The following is a 22,514-nucleotide window of genomic DNA, read 5'->3' as shown; positions in this document are numbered from 1 at the left end:
TGCACGCGTTCGGACTTCTCACCTTCCCATGGGCGGGAATGTCTGGGCAAGCTGGCCACCCGTGAGAGTTGATGGTTTGATTTTAATTTTTGTTTTTTTTTAATATATATACATATGTATTTAATTTTTGATCTTTTTATTGTAGTAAATTTAATAAAAGTTAAGTTAAAATTAAAATTGATTTATATAGAAAATACATTTTATAGTAAATCTAAAATAAAATTTGATTCATATAGAAGAATACATTTTATTTAAAATTAAAATTAAATTTGATTTATATAGTAGAAAATGAATACATTGTCAAAAGCCATGAGATTATCATGGCCAGTGTCAAGGAAATCGAGTCTATATCACACTCTTCAAATATAGTTACATTTCTCAAATACAACAATGATGATGTTCGTCGTCATTGCTAAGGAAACTGACCATAATAACATTCTTCATAGATCAGCATATGCACTATATATATATATATAAAGAAATACATTGAATAATCTATAAACCAAATGAAATAAATGTAGATTCTCTAACAGAGAGGAAGATCAGGCGGAGGAGGGAGGAGCGATTGGGAGGGTCCTTTGCCATTTTTCACAATCCAAGCCATCTTCAATCCCCAGGATGTGTGAACTTCCAAATGACAGTGCATGAACCACACACCTGCACCAAATAAATATCAACATGTCATTTAGACTCAAATGGCTATAGCAACATATCAAATAGATGAAGGCTAGAATGATCTTGAATGAAAACTTTAGAGATGCAATATTGAGCTTAGGTTGGGTTTAGCCTTTCTATTGGTTGAAAGAATAATAATCCACCCAAAATGAGAAGTTTATCACAAAAATTGTGAGAGGTTTTGTCATATCGATGTAACATATTACAATAAATGGATTTGATCTATTACTAGTTAATAAAAATTCAATAGTTATGGGTTATTTACCTGGATTATCAGCTCTGAATCTTAAGGCCACCCAGCCACCTGAAGGCACTCCAGCGGTGTTTCTTTCCACAGGATCAACAAGGTTAAAATTTGGCGAATCTCTTGTCTCATTGTAATTTCCAAATCCTTGGCCTACGATGAAGAAATTGAAGCCATGCAAATGGACAGGATGGCTCTCAGCACTGGCAATGCTAGTGTCTTGCAAAACCAACTGGACAGTGGTGTTGAAGGGAAGGACTTTCACCCTCGTTCCGTTCATGGGAGTTGTAACATTTTGGGGAGGATTTCCTGTGTAGTTGAAAGGGAAAGGAGGGTTATCTGGGAAGTTGGTCTTATAAACTCCCTTCATTTTTCCTGTGTAATGTGATTGCAGAAGAGCAACGGTGGGCATAACAAAGGAAATGTTGTTAATGGATGCAGTGAATTTGGTACCATTGAATCCTTGGCATTTTTGACCCTTTGGACATGGATTAAACCCAAGACTCACTATGAAATAGAACTTTTTGTCCACTGTCTGTGGAACCAATGCTGGGTACTGCGCATTAGCTAAACTTTTGAGCTTTAGGGTAAAGTTGGTGGCGAAAGCGGTATCGTTAAAGACAGGGAGCTTTGGTATTATAGCATTGGTAAAATTGGTAGTAGAATTTAGATGGGAGGTGTTGAATTCCAAATGGCTAGAGTAGCTCAGAATCCCTGCAAGAGTGTTGTTATCAAATGTCCCTTGACCTGTTGCATATGGACTGGCTAATATGAAAAATTGTTTTCCTTTGTAATCAGATGCAGATGCAGTTAGCAAGACGTTGGTCGTCTGGCCAGGCGCTATCATAATGGTGTTTGTAGTCACAGGCTTGGTATACACTGCATCCGCCTCCACCACAGTCATGGTATGGTTGGCAATTGCTATAAACATTTCATCATTGAGAGCAGCATTAATTATTCTAAGAAGATATGTCTTCCCAGGAACAACGTTCAGAATGAATGTATCTGCATTTCACATCATCACTTTTATTTTGTCAGATATTTAAATAACACTAACTCAAAAACAAACAAAATCAATTTATATTACATAATAAGATTGGTATTTCTAAATTTTCACCCTTAAAAAAATAATTTCCCAAAAATATTTTTCACCAAAACTATTTTTCAGCAACAAACGTGGGTTATGAGAAGAATATTAATATAATAAAGAACAGAACAAAAGAGTGCTCTAATGTCAAATAAGGTAAGCTTTTATATCACATAATTAAACTAAATAAGGTCCACAAACTAATTGTGATAATGTAAACTAATATATACCACAGAACAAAAGACATGCGGGGCAAGGATGGTAGTCTTTTATATCACTTAATAATTAATTAAAGTAAAGAAGGCCCACAAACTAGAATACTCAATTATTTGTGATACTGTAAACTAAGACCCACGAGATATGATATCCAAACTACTTGTCCTGCTGCAATGGGACCTCGATTTTGGAATTTACATCATGACCAACTTTTAATCTGGATAAAAATTATTTTTAAATAATTTTTTTCTGACCACCAAGTCACACTGATTTTATGATTCATATGGGTTTGGTAAGGTTTTTTAAAGTTTTTTATTTGATTCCTATGTGTTTGGTGACCTTTCTAAAACTTTTCAATAATTTACGAGTAAACTTTTTGTATAGTGAAATGATGAGTGGAATAATAGATATTTTATTTTTATTACAATTTTTGAATATTTAATGGTAATAAAATAAAGGTGAAAAGGCTAACTTTGTTTCATGTCTCTTGTATACTTATATTTATAATAATGGATAATTAGTTTTGTTTTATGTTTCAATAATTTACGAGTAAACTTTTTGTATAGTGAAATGATGAGTGGAATAATAGAAATATATTTTATTTTTATTATAAATTTTGAATATTTAATTGTAATAAAATAAAGGTGAAAAAGCTAACTTTGTCTAATGTCTCTTGTATACTTATATTTATAATAATGGATAATTAGTTTTGTTTTATGTTATTACACATTTAAATCTGCAATTTACATAAATTAAATAAACAATAAAATTTTAAAAATTGAATATCTAAATCTACATGATAACAATGGTCATGGCAAAGTAGGAATAGTTGTCTTAACCAAAATCACATCAACATTCGTTAGTGTGAAATGGGTGTTTTTTTCATAAAGTTTGAAAATTGGTTTACATAGCTGCAGATTGTAGATGTGGAGATCGATCTACATATTGGTGCATCGAATTGAGATAGCACAATTAGAGAATGGAAATTCATTTAACCTTGGGTTTTTGTTTGATGTGGTAGAGTGATTATAGAAATTTGTAATTGGGTTAATTTTATTTTTGTAATATAATTTGGGTTGATTTTGATATGTTGTGAGTGAGATTTTTGTAAACCAATTTCAAATACTAAAATTCTAGAGACTAGAATTTGTAATGGGACTTTTCTACATTACAGTTATTTTCTTCTAAAAATTAAAAACTATAACCTTATAAAAACTTTTGTTTGATGTGGTAGAGTGATTATAAAAATTTGTAATTGGGTTAATTTTATTTTTTTAATATAATTTGGGTTGATTTTGATATGTTGTGAGTGAGATTTTTGTAAACCAATTTTAAATACTAAAATTTTAGAGACTAGAATTAGTCAGGGGACTTTTCTACATTACGGTTATTTTCCTCTAAAAATTAAAAACTATAACCTTATAAAAACATATTTCTCTTATATTGAATATAAAATGGAAATTTATTGAAACTGGGTGCTTTAGTTTTGATATGCATGATCAGAGAACTGGTTTAAATGCATTTGAGTTTAGCAACCATAGCGTGCATGTGAGAGCTGAGATCGGGAATAATATAAGTGAAGGAAAATGGAAATCGAACCATTAAAGGCTGTGCAGTTGTAGAGTGGCCCGGGATGTCCATTGATACTATAGCAATCCGAAACGTTGGGACCTGCTCCAGTTATCATTGATTGATTGATGACTTGCTCAGTGTCTGTATTCCACCATTCACCTGCACAGACACAAAACACTCAAATATTAATCAATCTGAAGCCAGAAAACGCTGAGATAGCTGATAAGAAATCATTGGTAAATGAATGACATGGTATATAGAATCATGTTTACCAAGAACCATAGTGACTTCTTTATATGGCTTTGGAAATGGATAGGGAACATTGCGTTTAGGATAGATGATGAAGGCTCCGTATACACTTGATCTCAGCCATGAAATGTGAGCGTGCCACCAGAGGGTTCCTCTCTGTCCTGTGACAGTGAAGTTGTAAGTATAAGTTTGTCCCGTTTGGATTGGGCATTGGGTTATGTAAGCAGGACCATCTGCCCATCCAGATCTCAGTTGTCTAATTCCATGCCTGCACACAACCAGTAATTAAAGTCAACTATTTAGTATCTCAGTTATATATTTCCATGTTGCATATAAATAACAATACTTGCAATATAAATTTATTTAACAAATTAATAATGAAAAATGTTTTAATGAAATTTCATTACAAAATTCATAAACAAATTATTTGTAGATATATAGTCTTTTAAATTAAAATACAATTTTAATATTTATGGTTTTGAGATTTGTGATTAGAATTGGTTTTGAGTTTTTTATCATTAGAATTGGTAGAGTTTGAGATAATTATTCATAATGTTTTATATATATATATAAATATAAAATTTTAAGGTCAGGCAGTCCCAAGGGTTAGCTCAGTTGGTCAAAAACCATGAGGTCACAGGGTGGAAGCTCTTGGGGTCAGGTCTTGCAGTAGGCCGAGGCTATTGCCCAGATTTTTCAGTGGACGTAGCATCACTCACTTAGCAGGGTGCTCGTGAACCACATGCCAAAAAAAAAAAAATTACGCTAGATACTAAAGTGGTGTATAAGATTTTTTTGTTTGTAGGATAAAAGATTCACTATCAATTCAGTAATTTGACTATTAAAGTCTAAGAAAACATACATACTCTACTCTTAATTTTGAACCTATAAGCTACAAGAAAATACATGCTCTTAACCCTTAAACCCAATTAAATATCTAAATTTCTAATCTAAATATATCCTCATTCAATTTTTAAAAGTAAACCAGGATAATCCAATCTCTAATTCTACCAACTTTAACTATAGTATTCATTTTCAACATTCTACAAGGTATCATGGAACCAAGATCAATCTAATGCATTGGTTGTAGTATGGATGTAGTTAAAACTTATTAAAGTTAATGTGGAAGCAACGTCCATTGAAGTTCTAAAATTCAAGATGAACTATTTGTGAAAGAGGAGGTGGTTGACCAAAATGCAAATCTAAGTATTCTGTGCTTTGGTAGAAATATGTAGAGTTGTGGTGAATGGAACTCGCTTCATTGGGTGTAAATAAAGAATGTACAAATGAAAAAGTTGAATTTATCAGTTGGTGTGTACCAGTGAATTGAGACGTTATCTTTGACATGATTATGAACTCGGATGATAACCCTATCTCCCTCTCGGACGACTATTTTAGGTCCAGGAGATTTCCCATTGACTGTGATCAACGGCTTTGTGTGGCAGAGACGAGTAACGTTCTTCATCCTCACCTGCACAACCCCCTCGCATTGAGAAACCAAATAAAACTTGAAAAAACTACATGAAATAAATAAATAAATCTGATGTGATCTACACAGTTCTGCAACTCATGATGATAATGATAAGCATATAATTGGTTTGCTGCAAGATTCTGTTCCCAATATCTCACATGAAATGAGTAGTGCCTGGTCAAACTCCCTGAAACAAACTGGACCAGAAGCAGGACAAAAAGCAACCGAATAATCAACTTTCTTCCGTACTCTGCTCTGGCCATGGCCATCATCATGATCTGTGTGAATGGAATTCTAAATTAGAGGTATGGTCTGTCAATGATCTCAGGTGGCTGACAACAGCTGAAACTATTGATCTAAATATAGTAATTGAAATCATGGAGTGTGGCAGGGCAATGGTCTTGTGAGACCTACACGAAACTTCAACATGCTCGCTGGTGAGCTGATGGAGTGGAATGCAAGTCAAATTGAAATGTGACACGGAATCCATGGTATATGTCGGTGTACCAAACTCCATTATTACTGTTAGTCGTAAGCATATCATAAGTAGCCGAGCTTTCTTCTCATCGCTGCAACAGATCTAACTGTCTAAATCAGTGGTTACAAGTGTGCAACCCTAATCTTTGGGATGAAGCGATATGGTAAGTGCAATTTATAATTAACTTTGGAATCACAGAACCTTCTAATTTCTCTGGTCAATTGTTGCAGTGTGGTGCGTGTTGCTGCTTTGCTACTTCTGGGCCACCCTCGAGGGCTTCAAATCTTTGAACTACCAGTCATTCCTTGCACTCCTTGCATGCCTGCAGAATCTTTGAAAATGACATATGTATTTAAAAAACACCACACAGAGATATTACGTCTCAATTCAGTTTGTTGCTTTTTGTTGCTTATGGTACTGTTGTAAGAATCTAAACCCTGCAGTCACCGGTTTGTAGTTGAGCAATCAATTTGGTCAATTTGTTGGTGGAAATGCGGTCAACAACCCATGAGCATTCAGATTTTGCTTCACTTCTATGACTTTTTCTTCAAAGCCAAAACAGGTCAGTGAAGGCCCTAGAAAATATCTCCACAAAAGTAAGTGAAAACTGGTTTTTTCCTTCCAAGTTTTGTATGGATAGCTACATTTTTATTTCCATTATTATTTTTCATACTTTAGAATATTAAAATATATAAAAAGCTGATCAGAGATATGAGTGATATTACTATTAATTTAGAAGATTTCATATCAAAAAAATGTTTTTTAGCCAGAAATATTTAGAAAAATTATTGAAGTCAAATATATTTATGCAAATTATAACATAGATACATACTCTTGCACTCTCTATTTAAAAAAACATACAACCATAAAATATTTATATTTATGGCATTAATATTTTACCTAATCTTGCCTAGTTTTAAAGTTATATAGATTAGTAACATAAATAATAAATAATTATCTAGTAAATATTATTTTATTATCTATAATATTATAAATTAACTAATATTTTATTTTTAGTAGTAGTGTTTAATAATAAAAAATGATTATACAATATATTATTATATATATAATTAGGATATAATAATATAATTAGGATTTTCAAGATTTTATTTTATATCGGTTTAAATTTATTTTAATTTTGGATTTATCAAATACTTTAATATAAACATCTGATTTGAGTGTAAAACTTGAAGAAACATAATAGATCTAAAGTCTATTATATACACTATTGGTAAAACCATAAATTATCAAAACCTAGAGCCCAAAAACTAGCAATGAGAAATTGGCTCTAACATCAATTTTACTTTAATTACCATAACAATATTTATAAGCCTTAGTTTGTTATATTTTGGGTTGAATGGAAGAAATGTTATAAAATTAGGTTATATTATGTTATGTAAACATTTTGACTTGGTCAAATTACATAACAATTATAATTATTAATTAAAACATTTTGACTTCCTAAAATTACATAAAAATAGAAATAAAATAAAATAAATTTAATAATTTTTTTTTTAGGTAAAGACTAATCTATTAATAATAAAAGGAAAAATATTTACAAAGAGGTTTTAGCCTCTGAGGGGGTCATAGCCAGCCCTCTTTCAAAAAGACTGTTGCAGCTAACACCTGACCTACTGGTTACAGATAAGCATCGATTCTTTGTTGTGAGCCGCTCTATAACAAAATGCAGTACTCTGCGGCTAATACAAAAAACTAGAAAGCCAAAATCGTGACTTAGAAGATGATAAAAGACCATACAGATGATATCATAAGCAGACCCAGCTGAGAGGAACATCCAAAAAACTAACATCTTGAGAAGACTTGCTGAGGCGTATTAATCCTGAGACGGCAAGTCTGTATCTTCTGCGTTTCCCTTGCCGGGAGAACTGACCCAATGAACCATCACATTTTCTTTTGCTTCCAACGTGCTGCACCCTGGAGGAGTCACAAGGTGGAGAATGCTGCCAGAGAATTGCGCCGGCGCACAGGCAATGATTTCTTCATTGGAGGATGCTTGCTGATGGCGGGAATCTTCTTGCTGCACTTCTTCCTGTACCACTGAGGGATTGTTGAGGACAACCCCTGCTTTGCTGCCTTGAGAGTCACTGGAGTTTGTGGAGAGAGACCTTTCCTTAGAAGTTTCAACAGAATCTGAGAGCTCATCTTCTTCCTCTGAGAAGATGACAGTAATGAGAGCAGAGATAGTTGGCCTATTGAGCCTGCTTTTAAATTTGAAGCGGGCAGAGTGAAGGGAGCTATTAAGGGACGGACCAGATTGATCTGAAGGTGGAGAGGCTGGCGGGACAGTATTTAATGGAGAGATACGCCGTGGACCAGAGCCACCACGTCCCCGAGAGCATCCACGGGCTGCTGAAAGACTGCCCCGGCGTGAAATGCCACGAGGTCGAACCATAGCGGAGACAAAAGACCAAATAAAGGTGCTGAGGGAATGAGGGAGAAAACGAGATGACCCTCTGCTATCGAACGGAGACTGGATTAAACAGACGCCAGAAATGGAGACCCCAATGGAAAACCCAACACAGAGAATGTGACAAACCACGAGATAAAGCCCCGCCCTGAAAGACTGACTCGAACACCCTTCCCAGACTCCCTCGACAGAGACCGAAATGAGACCACTTACAACGATGAACCAGAGGAAAATCAATTGACTATACCAAATATTCGCTGAAGAACGCAGAGCTAAATACCTGAAGCTGGCTGGGAGCACGCAGTTGTGAAACCATGGAGGCTTCCAATTGCGTTGCCCTGCTCCTAAATCCTGCATACATGAACAACAGAGAATGTCCCTGCCAAAAAATCCCCGAGCTGAACTGCAAATGTCTGAAACGGCCAGAGCATATGAGCTGCAAATAAATCTCACCATCCTATAATTCCTTCCCTGCTTGTCTTGGACCGGATGCCTCATAAATGCGAGGTGATGTTCTGCTACGAACCGCCTTACTTACCCGCTTTGAAGGCAGTAAATATCTTGCCACAATCGCCCTTCGACCCTGCGGACTTGCCAGGTGCCGGCGCGATTTGCTTGAGCATTAACTGCTCATTAAGGCACCTGCATCCGGGTGAAATAAATTTAATAATTATAATTATCAATTATTAATAATTAAACGAGTTAGATGCATCTTAATTAGGATCTACTAAGCCCCTAGAGGGATGAAATCTCTTGAGGTGCTTTTAGAGTGAAAAGAGATTTGATCATTTCTGTGCTTAGTAGATCTGAAGTTAAGATGGATCTAGGTTGGTTTTACATTTCAACATCTCTTCAATAAAAATAAATTAAGTTTCAAAAGATCCATCTTAACGGATCTAAGGATTGCACCTCAAGAGATTTGATCGTGCTTGGTAGATACAAAATCAAGATGGATCTAAGCTCCTATAACTATTAATTATAATTATAAATTTATTATTATTATTTATTTTATTTTATTAATTTAATTTTTGTTTCTATTTTTTGTCCAAGTCAAAAGGTTTACATAACATAACAAGAATGGAGAGACAACATCTCTTCCATACTCTGTTGGAGATCGTTTCAGCCCAATAATATCCAAAACAACTAAAAAACGTTAAACTATTAATTATATTTATATTATATTAATATTGTTAAAAATATTAATATATGTATATAACTCCTTTTATATTTTGTTACTAACACAACTTCAATTATGAAAATTGTATATTATCTTTCTATCTTGATCACTGCTAAGAAGAAGATGAACATTGAGAATATAAGAATTAATTATCATAGAGCTTGGGAGTGAATTCATTCTCATTTCCAAAACATTTTCTTTAAGGTGTGATAGATCATCATCATCATCATCATCATCATCATCATCATCATCAATAGTTTTATTATATATATTTAAATTCTAAAATTATTTTAATATTTTGTTTACTCACACAACTTAAGTTTGAAAATATGAGAAATTTCTAAATTACGACTTCTGTGTTCCATATTGAACTAAGAAAAATCTTTTGGTAGAAATCGCATAGGAGAATTTTTGCTTGAAGCTTTTCAAACCATCCAGTGTGGTTCATCATCAGGACAAGATGAAGAGGTAGATCATGGCACAGGTTTAAATAGAGAGCAATGTAGAAACCCTTAGTTCATATAACGACTATAATAAATAGTTAGTTTATGAACTATAATAAATGGCTAGTTTATGAATAATATTATTAATTTATAACATTAATTATTAGGATCCAACAATATTAAATAAAAGCTAATAATAGTTTAAGGTATATATATACATAGATAGATAGATAGATAGATATAACAAGAATCAAACATTCAAAGTCAAGACTAGGAGTGAAGTCACAAAATATAACAAAAGGAGTCAATACCTTATTAATAAATAATGGAGTCAAGACCCTATTATTAAATAAAAATAATTTAATGAAAAACAATGACATAATCATAAAATATTCACATAGTGTAATAACTAAATTCAAACTAAAATAATCTAAATAAGAATGACTAATGAATCACAGTCAACCATAAAGTACGGGATTGAGGCCCTGCAAATAATTCAAGGAGCCAAGAAATATCAATCAAATAGACAAAGTCTACCATAAAATAAATACTTCAATGAGCTAAGAATGAACAAGATGAAAGGTGTTTGTGTTATCCCTTGCTCTTGTGGGACTCCCTACATAGGTGAGACAGGTTTCTCTATTAATCAAAGGATTCGTGAGCACACCGCTGACATCAAGCATGGCAAGACCCGCTCCTTTGCTTTGGTAGAACATGCAGAAAAACTAAGCATCACATTTGCACCCAAGTCATTGCCAGGGTTAGCCATTTCCATCATCGTAAATTTAGGGAGGCCCTAGAAATAAAAAAAATGACCCAATAATTTGAATAGAGACGATGGATGGAATATTAGCAGAAGTTGGGTCCCTATCCTGTCTTCCTAGTTTTTAAGTTTCTTTTTTAGATTTGTTTTTCTATTTTATGTATCCATGTAGGTATCTGTCTCTTTTTTTTTGTAAGCTTGGTAGGACTACATCTTCATAAAGTCCAACTTCACACCCTGATCGGGGGGATAGCACAAGATTTGAACCCAAGACTTCCAGTTCGGTGAGATTTCATTTCCACAGCCATTGACAATTGAGCTACCTGAAGCAGACGATGTCTGTATCTTCTTTATATCTTTTGTTTTTACTTATATTTCTAAGGTTGTTGTTAATAATCTTTTGATTGGTTTTTTCATCAATTAAGTTTTATCATCTTGATATTTCTTAGCTATTTTAAGTATTTTTATCATCTTGTTCATTCTTAGCTCATTGAAGTATTTATTTTATGGTAGACTTTGTTTTTTTTATTGATTTTTCTTGGCTCCTTGAATTCTTTGTAGGGCCTCAACCCGTACTTTATGGTTGACCTTGATTCATTAGCCCTTCTTATTTCGATTATTTTAGTTTGAATTTAGTTATTTACACTATGTGAATATTTGACGATTATGTCATTGTTTTTCATTAAATTATTTTTATTTATTAATAGGGTCTTGACTCATTTTGTTATCTCTTTTGACTTCGCTCCTAGTTTGACGTTTGACTTTAAATGTTTGATTTTTGTTATTATTATATATATATATATATATATATATATATATATATATATCGAACCTTAACTTATTACTAGATTTTATTTAATATTATTGTATCCTAATAATTAGTGTTATAAATTAAATAATATTATCCATAAGCTAGTCATTTATTATAGTCATTAAATGAACTAAGGGTCTCTACATTGCTCTCTATTTAAGCATGTGCCATGATATGCCTCTTCATCTTGTCCTGGTGATGAACCACAATGGATGGTTCAAAAAGCATTAGCAAAAAATTTCCTCTGTGATTTCTACCCAAAGATTTTTCTTAATTCAATTTTAGAAATTAATTTACTTTCTTATAAATTAAGTTACTTAATTTTAAATTAAAAAGTTAACGTTATCTCTTATGGGGTAGTTTAATTGGTTATTGTTTTGAAAATGATGTATTATGTGCCATGAGATGCTAGGTTCAAATCCCCTGAGTTGAAATGTGGTCACACGTTAGGGTGGCATGATTCACCTAGAGGTTATAATGCTAAGGGTTGGAATGGACCTTGAAGCACAAATTATAGTGATAACAAATCAATCATACCAAATAATTATGAGACTGATCCAATTATTATTTCATCTAATAAAAATAAAAGATTATCCAAAATTCGTAAATGCATGAGCATAATAAATTTGACCTTTTAATATAGAAAATTAAGTTCTATATCGATGATGATTAACCTCCACTAAAAAATCTTATATTTTCTTGTCTAAAATTTAATTATTATTATATTAATATTAGATTTAATTATTTAATTTAATTTAATTTAATTAATAAAATTAAAATAATTTTAACTTACATTATCTTATGTAGAATGTAGTTATTATTACTTAGCTTACATTATCTTATGTAGAATGTAGTTATTATTGTATTAATATTATATTTAATTATAAAATTTAATTTAATTAATAAAATTAAGATAATGTTAGCCTGCATTTTCTTATGTACAATGTCTATGTAGTTATTATTTTATTAATACTCTATTTAATATAATTTAATTAATAATAATAATAAATTATAATATTTATAAAAATAATATTGTGTTTTTTTTAATTTTAATTATTAATTTAAAATAAAAATAAATAATATTATAAAATTAATATTTTTTGAGGAAATAAATCAACTTTTTTATGAGCCTGAACTAAAGTGAGGTTTGAGGAAATAAATCAGCTGAGCTGGGAACTAAAGTGAGGTTGTTAATACCGTACTAATTCACAAGTATACTCACTTAAGAGTTCACAAATCATGAAGCCAATACAATAATATTCATATGTGCAAAGTCATTATAACAATGCTCATCATATCCTTAGCCGAGATTTAAACTTCTCTAAAGAAAATAACCGCCATTCCACTCAATCACCTAAGATAACCCAATTAACATTATAAAATTAATATATTAAATATAATAATAATAAATAAAACTATATACAGTTAATATTTTAATTATAAATATTTAAATATATTCATATAATATTTTATATTATATAATTATAATATTGGTATATTATTAAATTATCTAATTGCTTCGGCCACCCTGTTTTGTCGGAACCAAGGAGGATGCGGGGCATATGTTTGACAAAACGCCCCTTCGAGATATTCTCCCAAACAGGGGCCTGTTCTCTGTTTCAGCTCAAACGGAATGCGCTGGAAAGGTATTAAGTCTCCGGCTTAACTCTCAAGACTCAGCGGAGGCATGGCCTAAGTATAACCTTGCAAATCTAACAACCGTGAGTCTCAGGAGTGCCTCCCTCCCAGACAGATGCGTGCATACCAGTCTTCCTGGCCATCAGGGTTACAGTAGCCCGCAGAGAATAGAAATTTCAGAACCATTCCAGATTCTGATCGTACTTATCTCCGGTAAGTCAATGCTGCATTGGGTGAGGTCTTCAGATCTGGTGCAGCACCTCAAGCTACTCCTGGAAAATAAGGCGGGGATTCCAACAATTTATCAGCGTCTCCTTTATGAAGGTAAACAATTGGAGGATACCTGTCCCCTGTCCTGTTATAATATTCAAAGAAATGCCTCCATTACCCTGTCCATGCGTCTGAGAGGGGGAGCTGTTGGACAGTCCTCTTCAGCTGCAGCCTTTTCCTATAAAGATGCTGTCCATACTCAGAAGCCCAAGGAAAGAGCTCCTCCTGCTCAAGCTCCCAAACCCTTCTTAGTGGACAAGCTGGAGGATACCCCCTCCATTGAAATATCACATCCCTTGTTGGAAAAGCAACACCAGCTGTTTGCAGAGTTTGGCATCATTTGCAGGTTCAATGGTCTTTGGCCTAGTACAGCAGATCTGTACCAATGGATTCATGCAAATTGGACCAACAATTGCAAGGTTATTTTCTGTTCTAAAGGCTTCTTTATAACACTGTTTGTTGACAGTCAGGATTACCAAAGAGTCTTAACTGAAGGCCCTTGGTTTTGGAAGTCTGTGGGTCTGTTCCTTACTCCGTGGTTCCCAGAGTTCGATCCTTCCACAGCAGTCATCACCAAACTCCCGATCTGGGTAAGACTTCCTAACCTTCCGGCGCATTTATGGAACTTTGTTGTATTTGAAGCTATCGACAACTCCTTAGGTCGCTACCTCGACACAGATCCATCAAGAGGGCTAAAAGGAATTTATACCTACGCCAGAATCTGCGCAGAAATAGACATAAGAAAAGGACTTCCTAATAAGATCATTCTCAAAATAGGTGATTTCCATTGGACTCAACCTCTGGATTTCGAGAATACAGCTTTTCGGTGCCGAAATTGTCATCTCACAGGGCACCTTCAAAGTTCGTGTCCTTCAATGCCTTTCCAAAAAAAGAAAGCCAAATCCAAGCCAAAATCCAAAAGCTGGAAACCTCAGGATCCTCCCCCAATAGATGTTTTTTCCAGCTCAGATGAAGAGGACGAGGAGGAAGATGAGGAAGTCATGGACGAAATGCCAGAACAGGTTTCTCCTTTAGTGCGTCACGAGGAAGCAACAGTCCCTCCCATCTCTCAGAAACGAACTCATGAGTCATCTCCTTCGGATTCAGACAAGGAGCTTTCGCCTCCAGCCCAACACAGTTTACAAATCGTACTTGACCAACAATGTCCAAATGGTTGGGTCAAAGTCGGTAAAAAGAAAGGGAAAAAAGGTCGACCAAATGATTCCACCCTCGCTGTGTGAAATCTTTGGTTTTGATCGCTCGTCCCTCTTCTTTTAGTTTCTTTCTGTTCAGCTCTGGTTTCGTCCTTTCTTCTCCTGGGAGCCGAGGTGGATTTCTTTCCTTTCCGACTGCCCCTTTTGTTTGCGAGGATCTGTAACAGATCCTTCTTGTTTCCCAGTATCTTTTCTCAGGTCTTTTGGTCTTTGCCGCCCTGCGTGGTGTGCTGTCCATTCTCTTTAGTCTTCGGACGCTCGGCCTGCTGTTCAGCGGCCCGTTGGCTGCAATTGCAGCCGACTTGTATCATATTTTCCTTTTAATACAAAATTCTAACTTACACAAAAAAAAAATTTATCTAATTATTAATATTATATAATATAATAAAATATGACATAGCATAATTAAATAGTTAAATTACCTAAATAACATCTAACATTATATCAATCACATTTTATATATGGAATATAACATAAGATATTAATAAACTCATGGGGTGTAGAATAGACGGTGATGGGGAATATTGTTAAGTCACTCAATGATGTGAAGGTCACTGGTTTGAAACTCTATGGGAAATAATCCATGCATGTTAAGGGTTGGTCTGACCTAGACCGAGTGCGATCCTTGGGTGATTTTGATAGCTTAGATACCTGGATTTCATGGATCAAACATGATGTGATCTTTGATGAATTCAGACCATTTGACAAAAAAAAATCATTTTCATAACATTTCTTCAAATATATATATATTTTATAAAATAAAAGATATTATACTATATCATTTATATTATATCATTTTTTTAAACGCTTAATATTTTACTAATATTGTAACATTGTGAATATATATATATATATATATATATATATATATATGACATTTCTGTGAAGATAAATAATTTTTTTGAAATTTTATAGATTTTGTTTAACTTTTTTTATTATCTCAATATAAAATCAAAGTACATATTAATTGTTTTTGGTGACTTGAAAAATTCAATTAGTTAATAAATAAAAAAACAATTTATATGATTTGTTTGAAGTTTTTTATAATAGCGAAATTCATGTATTATTGTTATTTTGCATCTTTATATGATTTTTGATAGACTCAAACTACATAACTAAATATAACAACTTAATTTGAAACTTTAAAGAGCTATACAGCTAGTAGCTTGAGCATGATTAGCTAACAAGAGGAGGATCTTGAGATTGGAAGCTAAAAGTGTGTTTTGAATATCCTTTAGCTGAAGCATCACCTCATCCAACTAAAGGAGGACTTCCTTGTGAGCCTCACTTTTGTCTTAAAGGATTTTTCCAACCAAATTTTTAATATGATTATTTAGTCCAACATATTTCTAGTATTTGTTGTCTCTAGGTTTGGGAATTTCCAACCTCTAACTCCTAGTTACCTATCTCACTGTCAATGTCTCAATCATGCATGACATTTTGGTCAAGCTTGATTTCTCCTTCCACAATAGAAATCCTTTCCCTGATGTGAGGCAAGGTTTGTTCCCAGAATTCATTTGTTGTCTCCTTGTCATGTTCTTGCATTATAAATCCATAGGGGCCTCTTCCACTACTCTTCCTATAATTCCCACCACAACCAATAGTCATGATGGAACCTAACACAATGCCAGATAAGCTTTGAAGGTATATGAACTCAAGACTAGACTAGGCAAGGAGCACTTGGCAGTTTTCAAGGAGACTGCTCTAAGTGCAAAAGAAAGAGGCGACTAGGGAATAAATGGAACCAAGTATAATAGCAAGATCTATTTTTAGCTTAGACCGACCTAGCAGTAGTAACAACTCATCTAAGCCTTCATAGAATAAGGGAGATTCCAAGGATCAATGGGGAAGGAAAAATAAGGGAAGCATAAATAGGAGCTAAGATGGAAATTATGTAGGAAAAGAAAAAATATGGAGGTGAGAGGGTAAGGAGTAGCAGCTAGGGGGAGTAAAACTAAGCAGAGGTGGTTTTGAAATTGGACAAAAGTTGTGACAAATATAGATACGAAAGGCCGAGTGGTGTAGTAGAAATGAATAGATCCATGAAGATTAATATACAATCTGGTTGGATCCTGCATGCAGAGAATAGGCGATCTTTGAACCCTCGACTCATCATCTCCTTAGAATTCTAGCATCTGGAGGATCGTTTGCACCTGAGGGACTGCGACTTCGACCTGCGAGACCAGCTTCAGCGGATCGGCCCTGATCCTCAGCCTCCTGATCCTGTGTCTTGCATGCAGAGAACAGGCCGCCATATGGACCCTGCCGGGTGCTGATCTTTCAGACCCTGGGGTTGATTCAATGGAGGGGTTGGGATCTCCTCCGCCTCCCCTGCCTCCTCCACTGAGATCGCTTGCTGAGGCCTTCTCCCAGCTCCTAGCTAGCCTGCCAAAGAAGAGAACATCTGATGCAGCGAAGTTCGTCAAAAAACTAGATGAAATCCCGGAGATTTCCCTTCCTCCAGAAACCCCGATCCAAGTTGCACTGTCGTTAGCTAAACGGGCCCTCATCGGCCAGTTTACAGGGCTATGGCCGTCTCCAAAGTCCACTGAGAGCTGGGTCAATAAGAACTGGGCGCCGCTAATCAAAGAAAATGTCACCTCATACTTTCTGGGGAGAGGATTTTTCCTCTTCGAATTTACATCAAAGGAAGATAAGGAACTGATCTTCCAAAACGGACCCTACTTCATGGGTCCTCAGGGTTTATACCTAAACAACTGGACCCCGGACTTTGATCCGACAGTTGATGTACCAAAAGCAGTCCCGGTATGGGTCAGGCTCCCAAACCTCCCGGTTCACTGTTGGAATTGGGATTCACTGAGTCACATCGGAAACGCCCTGGGGAAATTCATAGACCGAGCTAACAACAAGGATCAATATGACTGTGCCAGGATCTGCGTTGAGGTTGACCTGGAAGTGGGATTACCAGAGGCCATCACACTAAAGGTCGGAAGCTGGACGCATCTCCAGAAACTAGATTATGAACAACTACCTTTCAAATGCCGGAAATGTCATGTCTATGGACATTTCGCCAGAGACTGCCCGACCAACAAAGAAACGGTGCAAGGGAGGGAGGAAGGATGGAACCAGGTCAAGAGAACCAAAGTTCAATCTAAAAACCAGAAATCGGGAGGCCCTACCGGCAAAGCGACTCATCAACCTACTGCCCATCAGATACCGATTAAGACTGTGCATGCAAATAAATTTGACCCTCTGAGTTCGCAAACAGAGGGCACCCAGGAGATCGAGCTCGAAAAAGAGACAGAAATGGTTCAGGAGACCGAGGTCCACAAATCAGCCTCACCAGAAAAAGGTACCCCCTCAACCTCCTCTAAAGGAGCTGTAGATCCCAACGAAAAGAATCCAGAAGCGGCGGAAGAAGAGCATGAATCTGAAGAGTCAGAAGAGGAAGGAGAAATAGGAGAATCCCAATCCTCAGTAAGAAGATCTACAAGAGGACGGAAAACGGACAGAGAAAAAAGGGAGCAGGAGACCTACAAAGAAAAACTACAGGGCAGCCAACCAACCTTGGAAAAACTGTTGGCGCCAAAGTCAAAGATGATGAAAAATCAGACCCAAGGCTCCAAGGGAGCCCACCAGAAACACAAATAATGAAGATCATCTCCTGGAACTGTAGAGGTATGGGGAGCAAAGCTAAGGAAGAAGCTATCAGAAGCCTAATCAGAACCGAAGGCCCAGACATACTTCTTGTCCAGGAGACAAAGCTGGAAGACACTGTCTTCCTCCAGTCAAGCAAGAAAATTTGGTATAAAAGTGAAGCAAGAGCCATCTCTGCCCGGGGGGCCTCGGGAGGAGTTGGCACTGTTTGGAATATGAGTAAATTTGCAGTTCAATTTGAGGCTAGAAACACCCATTGGTTACTGCTGAAAATGCAGAATCTAGCCACCAAGGAAACCTTCTGTCTATTCAATGTTTACTCTCCAATTAATATTGGGGAAAAAAAGAACTGTTGGGATTCCATAAGGCAGCAAGCAGAGCTGGCAAACATGGAGAATATAATAATAGCCGGAGACCTCAATCTCACCCTTCACTCCTCCGAAAAAAGGGGAGGCAGCATAGTGCGAGATCCAGCTAGGGAATGGGTGGAGGACATCTTGCAGGACTGGGACATGCTGGATATCAAGCCCTCTTCCGGTAAGTACTCTTGGTCTAACAAAAGATTAGGCCCTGGCCATATAGCTGCCAGGCTAGATAGATTTTTCATTCAAAGTTCCTTCTTGCTGCTAGGACTAGAACCAAGAATGCACATCCTGCCTAATAGCACTTCGGACCATAAGCCAATTAAGCTTGAGCTTTTAGCTCATCGGGATTTGGGCCCTATCCCGTTTCGCTTTAGCCCGATTTGGATTAAGGAGCCAGGCTTTATGCAAATTGTCAAAGATAGTTGGAACCAGTCGGTCAAAGGCTCGCCTTTCTATGTATGGGAAGAAAAGCTCAGGAGGGTAAAAGGAGCTCTTAAAAGATGGGCCAAGACCCTGTCCAATCCGGCCACTGAAAGAAAATCCTTAAAAACCTTGCTCGACTCCCATCAAAAGAGCATGGAGAAGGACGCAATCACTAAGGAAGCGATGGATCAGGAATCTCAACTGCAGCAGCGATACCACAAGGCTTGCCTTGCTGAAGAAGAATACTGGAGGCTGAAATCCCGCAATCTCTGGCTCAAAGCTGGGGATAGGAACACTGCCTTTTTTCACAAACAGACCCAGGTGAGGAAATGTTTCAACATTATCTCAGAGATCAAAGAAGAGAATGACATCTATAAAGATTTTGAGCACATAAAGAAATCTGCCTTTTCACACTTCCAAAGTTTGTATAGTGAGGACAAGGATCAGAACCAAAATACAAATCTGCTAGATGTGGTACCCTCAGTGATATCTCAGCAAACAAAGGAAAAGCTTGAGGCTAAAATCACCAAAGAGGAAGTGGAAAAAGCCCTCTTTGACATGGATCCGGATAAGGCCCCGGGACCGGATGGCTTCTCAGCTAGATTTCTCCAAGTATGTTGGCCGATCATAGAAAAGGACTTGCTCAGAATGGTTCAAAAATCTCAGAATACCCAGAAAATAGGAGGTAGCACAAATTCTGCCTTCTTAGCCCTCATCCCAAAGGAAAAAGGGGCCAACACCTTCAATAGATTTTGCCCGATCTCCCTATGCAACACCAGATACAAAATAATCACCAGAATAATTGCTAACAGATTGAAGCCAATCCTCCCCAAAATAATTCCTGAGAATCAAGGAGGCTTCATCCAAGGAAGGCAGATCGTGGATAACTACTTTCTCGTCCAAGAGGCTATTCACTCCAGTCTTCTTCGAAAAGAGCAAGGTATGGCCATTAAACTTGATTTAGCCAATGCATTTGATAGAGTAAATCATAGTTTTCTGTTGAATGTTATGAGCAAATTTGGGTTTGGAGAAAAGTTCATTAAATGGATCCGGGCATGCATCTCGGAGCCGTGGATCGCCCCTTTAGTGAATGGAAGAGCCACTGATTTCTTCAAAGCATCGAGAGGTCTTAGGCAGGGGTTCCCTCTCTCCCCTCTGCTTTTTGTCATTCAAGCATCCGTCCTCAGCTTCCTGTTAAACAAAAGAATGCAAGATCAGGAAATTATAGGATTGTGCATCGCAAGAGGGGCAAAGAACATAAATCATGCTTTGTTTTCGGATGACACACTACTGCTGGGACCTGCCACAATTTCCTCTGCTTCAAAATTCAAAGTGGTTCTGGATGAATTTAGCAAAGCCACAGGCAGCGCTGTCAACAAGAGAAAATGCCACATATACAGCTGGAACATTACCCCAAGAGTGCTTGCTGATATTTCAAGATGCCTGGGTTACGCAGCCTCCTCCACCTGGTCTTCATTTAAGTACTTGGGACTGCCTGTACATCACAAGAAACTCACAAGTAAAGATTGGCTACCTCTACTGGATAAATTCAAAACAAAAACTCAAGCCTGGGGTTACTCTTGGCTAAATATTGCTGGTAAATCTGTATTGATCAAATCAGTGCTGCAAAGTCTCCCCCTTTTTCAATTTGCTGGCCTCCTTGCTCTAGCAAACATCATTAAAAAAATGGAAGAGCACATCCGGAGGTTTTTCTGGAAGGGAGGAAAGAACAATGAGAAAAAAATCCCGCTCATTAGCTGGGAAACCATATCCAAGCCGCTGTGGGAGGGGGGCTTAAAGATCAAGAACCTCTGCCATCAGAATGTGGCACTGGCAGCAAAGATCCTCTGGAAAATCACTTCCCCCAATCCGGGCTGGGCCCAAGTCGCCCTCTGGAAGAAATACTTCAGGGGCCCCCACACCAGGTGTCTTGCAAATGTCATCCACAGGCCCAATTCAACATTTCTGAAACTCCATGCTAAGGCAGCACAGTTAATAACAGAGCATTCATATTGGATCCCAGGCAATGGTAAAAAGGTCTGAATATGGAGTGATCGAATCATGAACCAGGAGCCGATAGACATCAGAGTCTCCCTCATCGAACTGCACAGCTGGATGGACAGTGAACGCCTGCGCACGCTGTATGACATTTTGCAGTGGAACGATGGCTCCTGGGCAAGTTGCAAGCAGTTAAACGTGCCGGATCACCTGCTAAAAGACTGCGCCACGCTCATGGACTGTCTGCATGGTTTGGCTCCCACTCATACGAGGCACAAAGATCAGAAAGGTTGGGGCACAAGTGTAAAAGGATACACAGTCGCGCAGGGTTACAATAAGTTGATCGAACACCCATACGTTCCTCCCAATCCAGCTCCATGGAGAGGCGTATGGCGTATCCCATCACTGCCGAAGGTGGATTTCTTCGCCTGGCAGCTTTGTCACGCCAAAATCCTTACCTACGATACCCTCCAGAAAAAAGGTTATTATGGCCCTTCCATCTGCGCGCTGTGCAGAGATAATGCTGAGACAGTTATTCATCTATTCCTGGATTGCAGTTTTACCAAGCAGATTTGGACTTCCCTCATATCAAGGCCGAATTTCAAGCTTCCAGGCACTATGGCGGAACTCTTTGCAACCTGGGCGTTCATTTACCCTGGCCCAGCTTCTAAAAATCAGGTAATCAGAACAGCGTGGGCGATACTCCCTAAGATCTTAAGCTGGCAGATATGGCTTGAAAGAAACAGAAGAATTTTCAGGAACACTGATCATAGCCACAGGATCTTAGAAAATAAAATTAAATGTCAAATTAAGGAGTGCTTGGCAGATATCAAAGATGACTCAAATCTGAGTCAGCATGACATCGATTGGGGATCGACTCTAGGCCTTCGATTCCAGCCAGCCGCCAACTCCACCCCAAGCATTAAAGACTGGCAGATAAGGAAAACTGAAGAATAAATGCAAGGTTGGATCAAAATGCATGTAAGGCGTGCCCTCTTTTTTGACGGGGCAACAAAGGGTAATCCGGGCAAAGCTGGGGCAGGAAGAGTCGTTCTAAATCAGATAGGAGAAAAAATTCACTCCTATGCCTGGGGTCTAGGACATGCCTCCAGCGTTCAAGCGGAGGCCTTAGCCCTCCTTCAAGGTCTCCAGACCCTCAAGGATCTAAACATAAAAGAAGCAATCGTCATAGGAGACTCTCAGATCATCATCAGCGCAATGGCTACCAAATCCTCAGCTTCGGACCTTAATCTAGCAAGATTGATAACCAGAATCATAGGCTTGGAAAGCCATTTCCAGAACCTAAGATACTACCATGTGTTGAGAAATCACAATAAAGAGGCGGACAGAGAAGCCAACAAAGCTGTCCTCCTC

At 36.9% G+C, this 22,514-nt stretch overlaps 1 protein-coding gene across 1 annotated transcript; it reads right to left on the bottom strand.

The window, feature by feature from the left end:
- Window positions 1-227: 227 nt before the first annotated feature.
- Window positions 228-5,919, bottom strand: LOC149156918 (laccase-17-like). Its single transcript, XM_089445395.1, has 6 exons — window positions 5,673-5,919; window positions 5,363-5,514; window positions 4,067-4,311; window positions 3,822-3,953; window positions 941-1,924; window positions 228-657 (listed from the first exon to the last, which is right to left on the bottom strand). Exons 1-6 carry the CDS (start codon window positions 5,787-5,789, stop codon window positions 527-529), a joined length of 1,761 nt encoding a protein of 586 aa, XP_089301521.1. The 5' UTR covers window positions 5,790-5,919; the 3' UTR covers window positions 228-526.
- Window positions 5,920-22,514: the final 16,595 nt, after the last annotated feature.

Source organism: Pinus tabuliformis, chromosome 9 (assembly GCF_031772625.1).
Source record: "Pinus tabuliformis cultivar Carrire ecotype Pingquan chromosome 9, CPIR1, whole genome shotgun sequence".
NCBI lineage: Eukaryota > Viridiplantae > Streptophyta > Pinopsida > Pinales > Pinaceae > Pinus > Pinus tabuliformis.
This window is presented reverse-complemented; position numbering and strand designations above follow the sequence as displayed.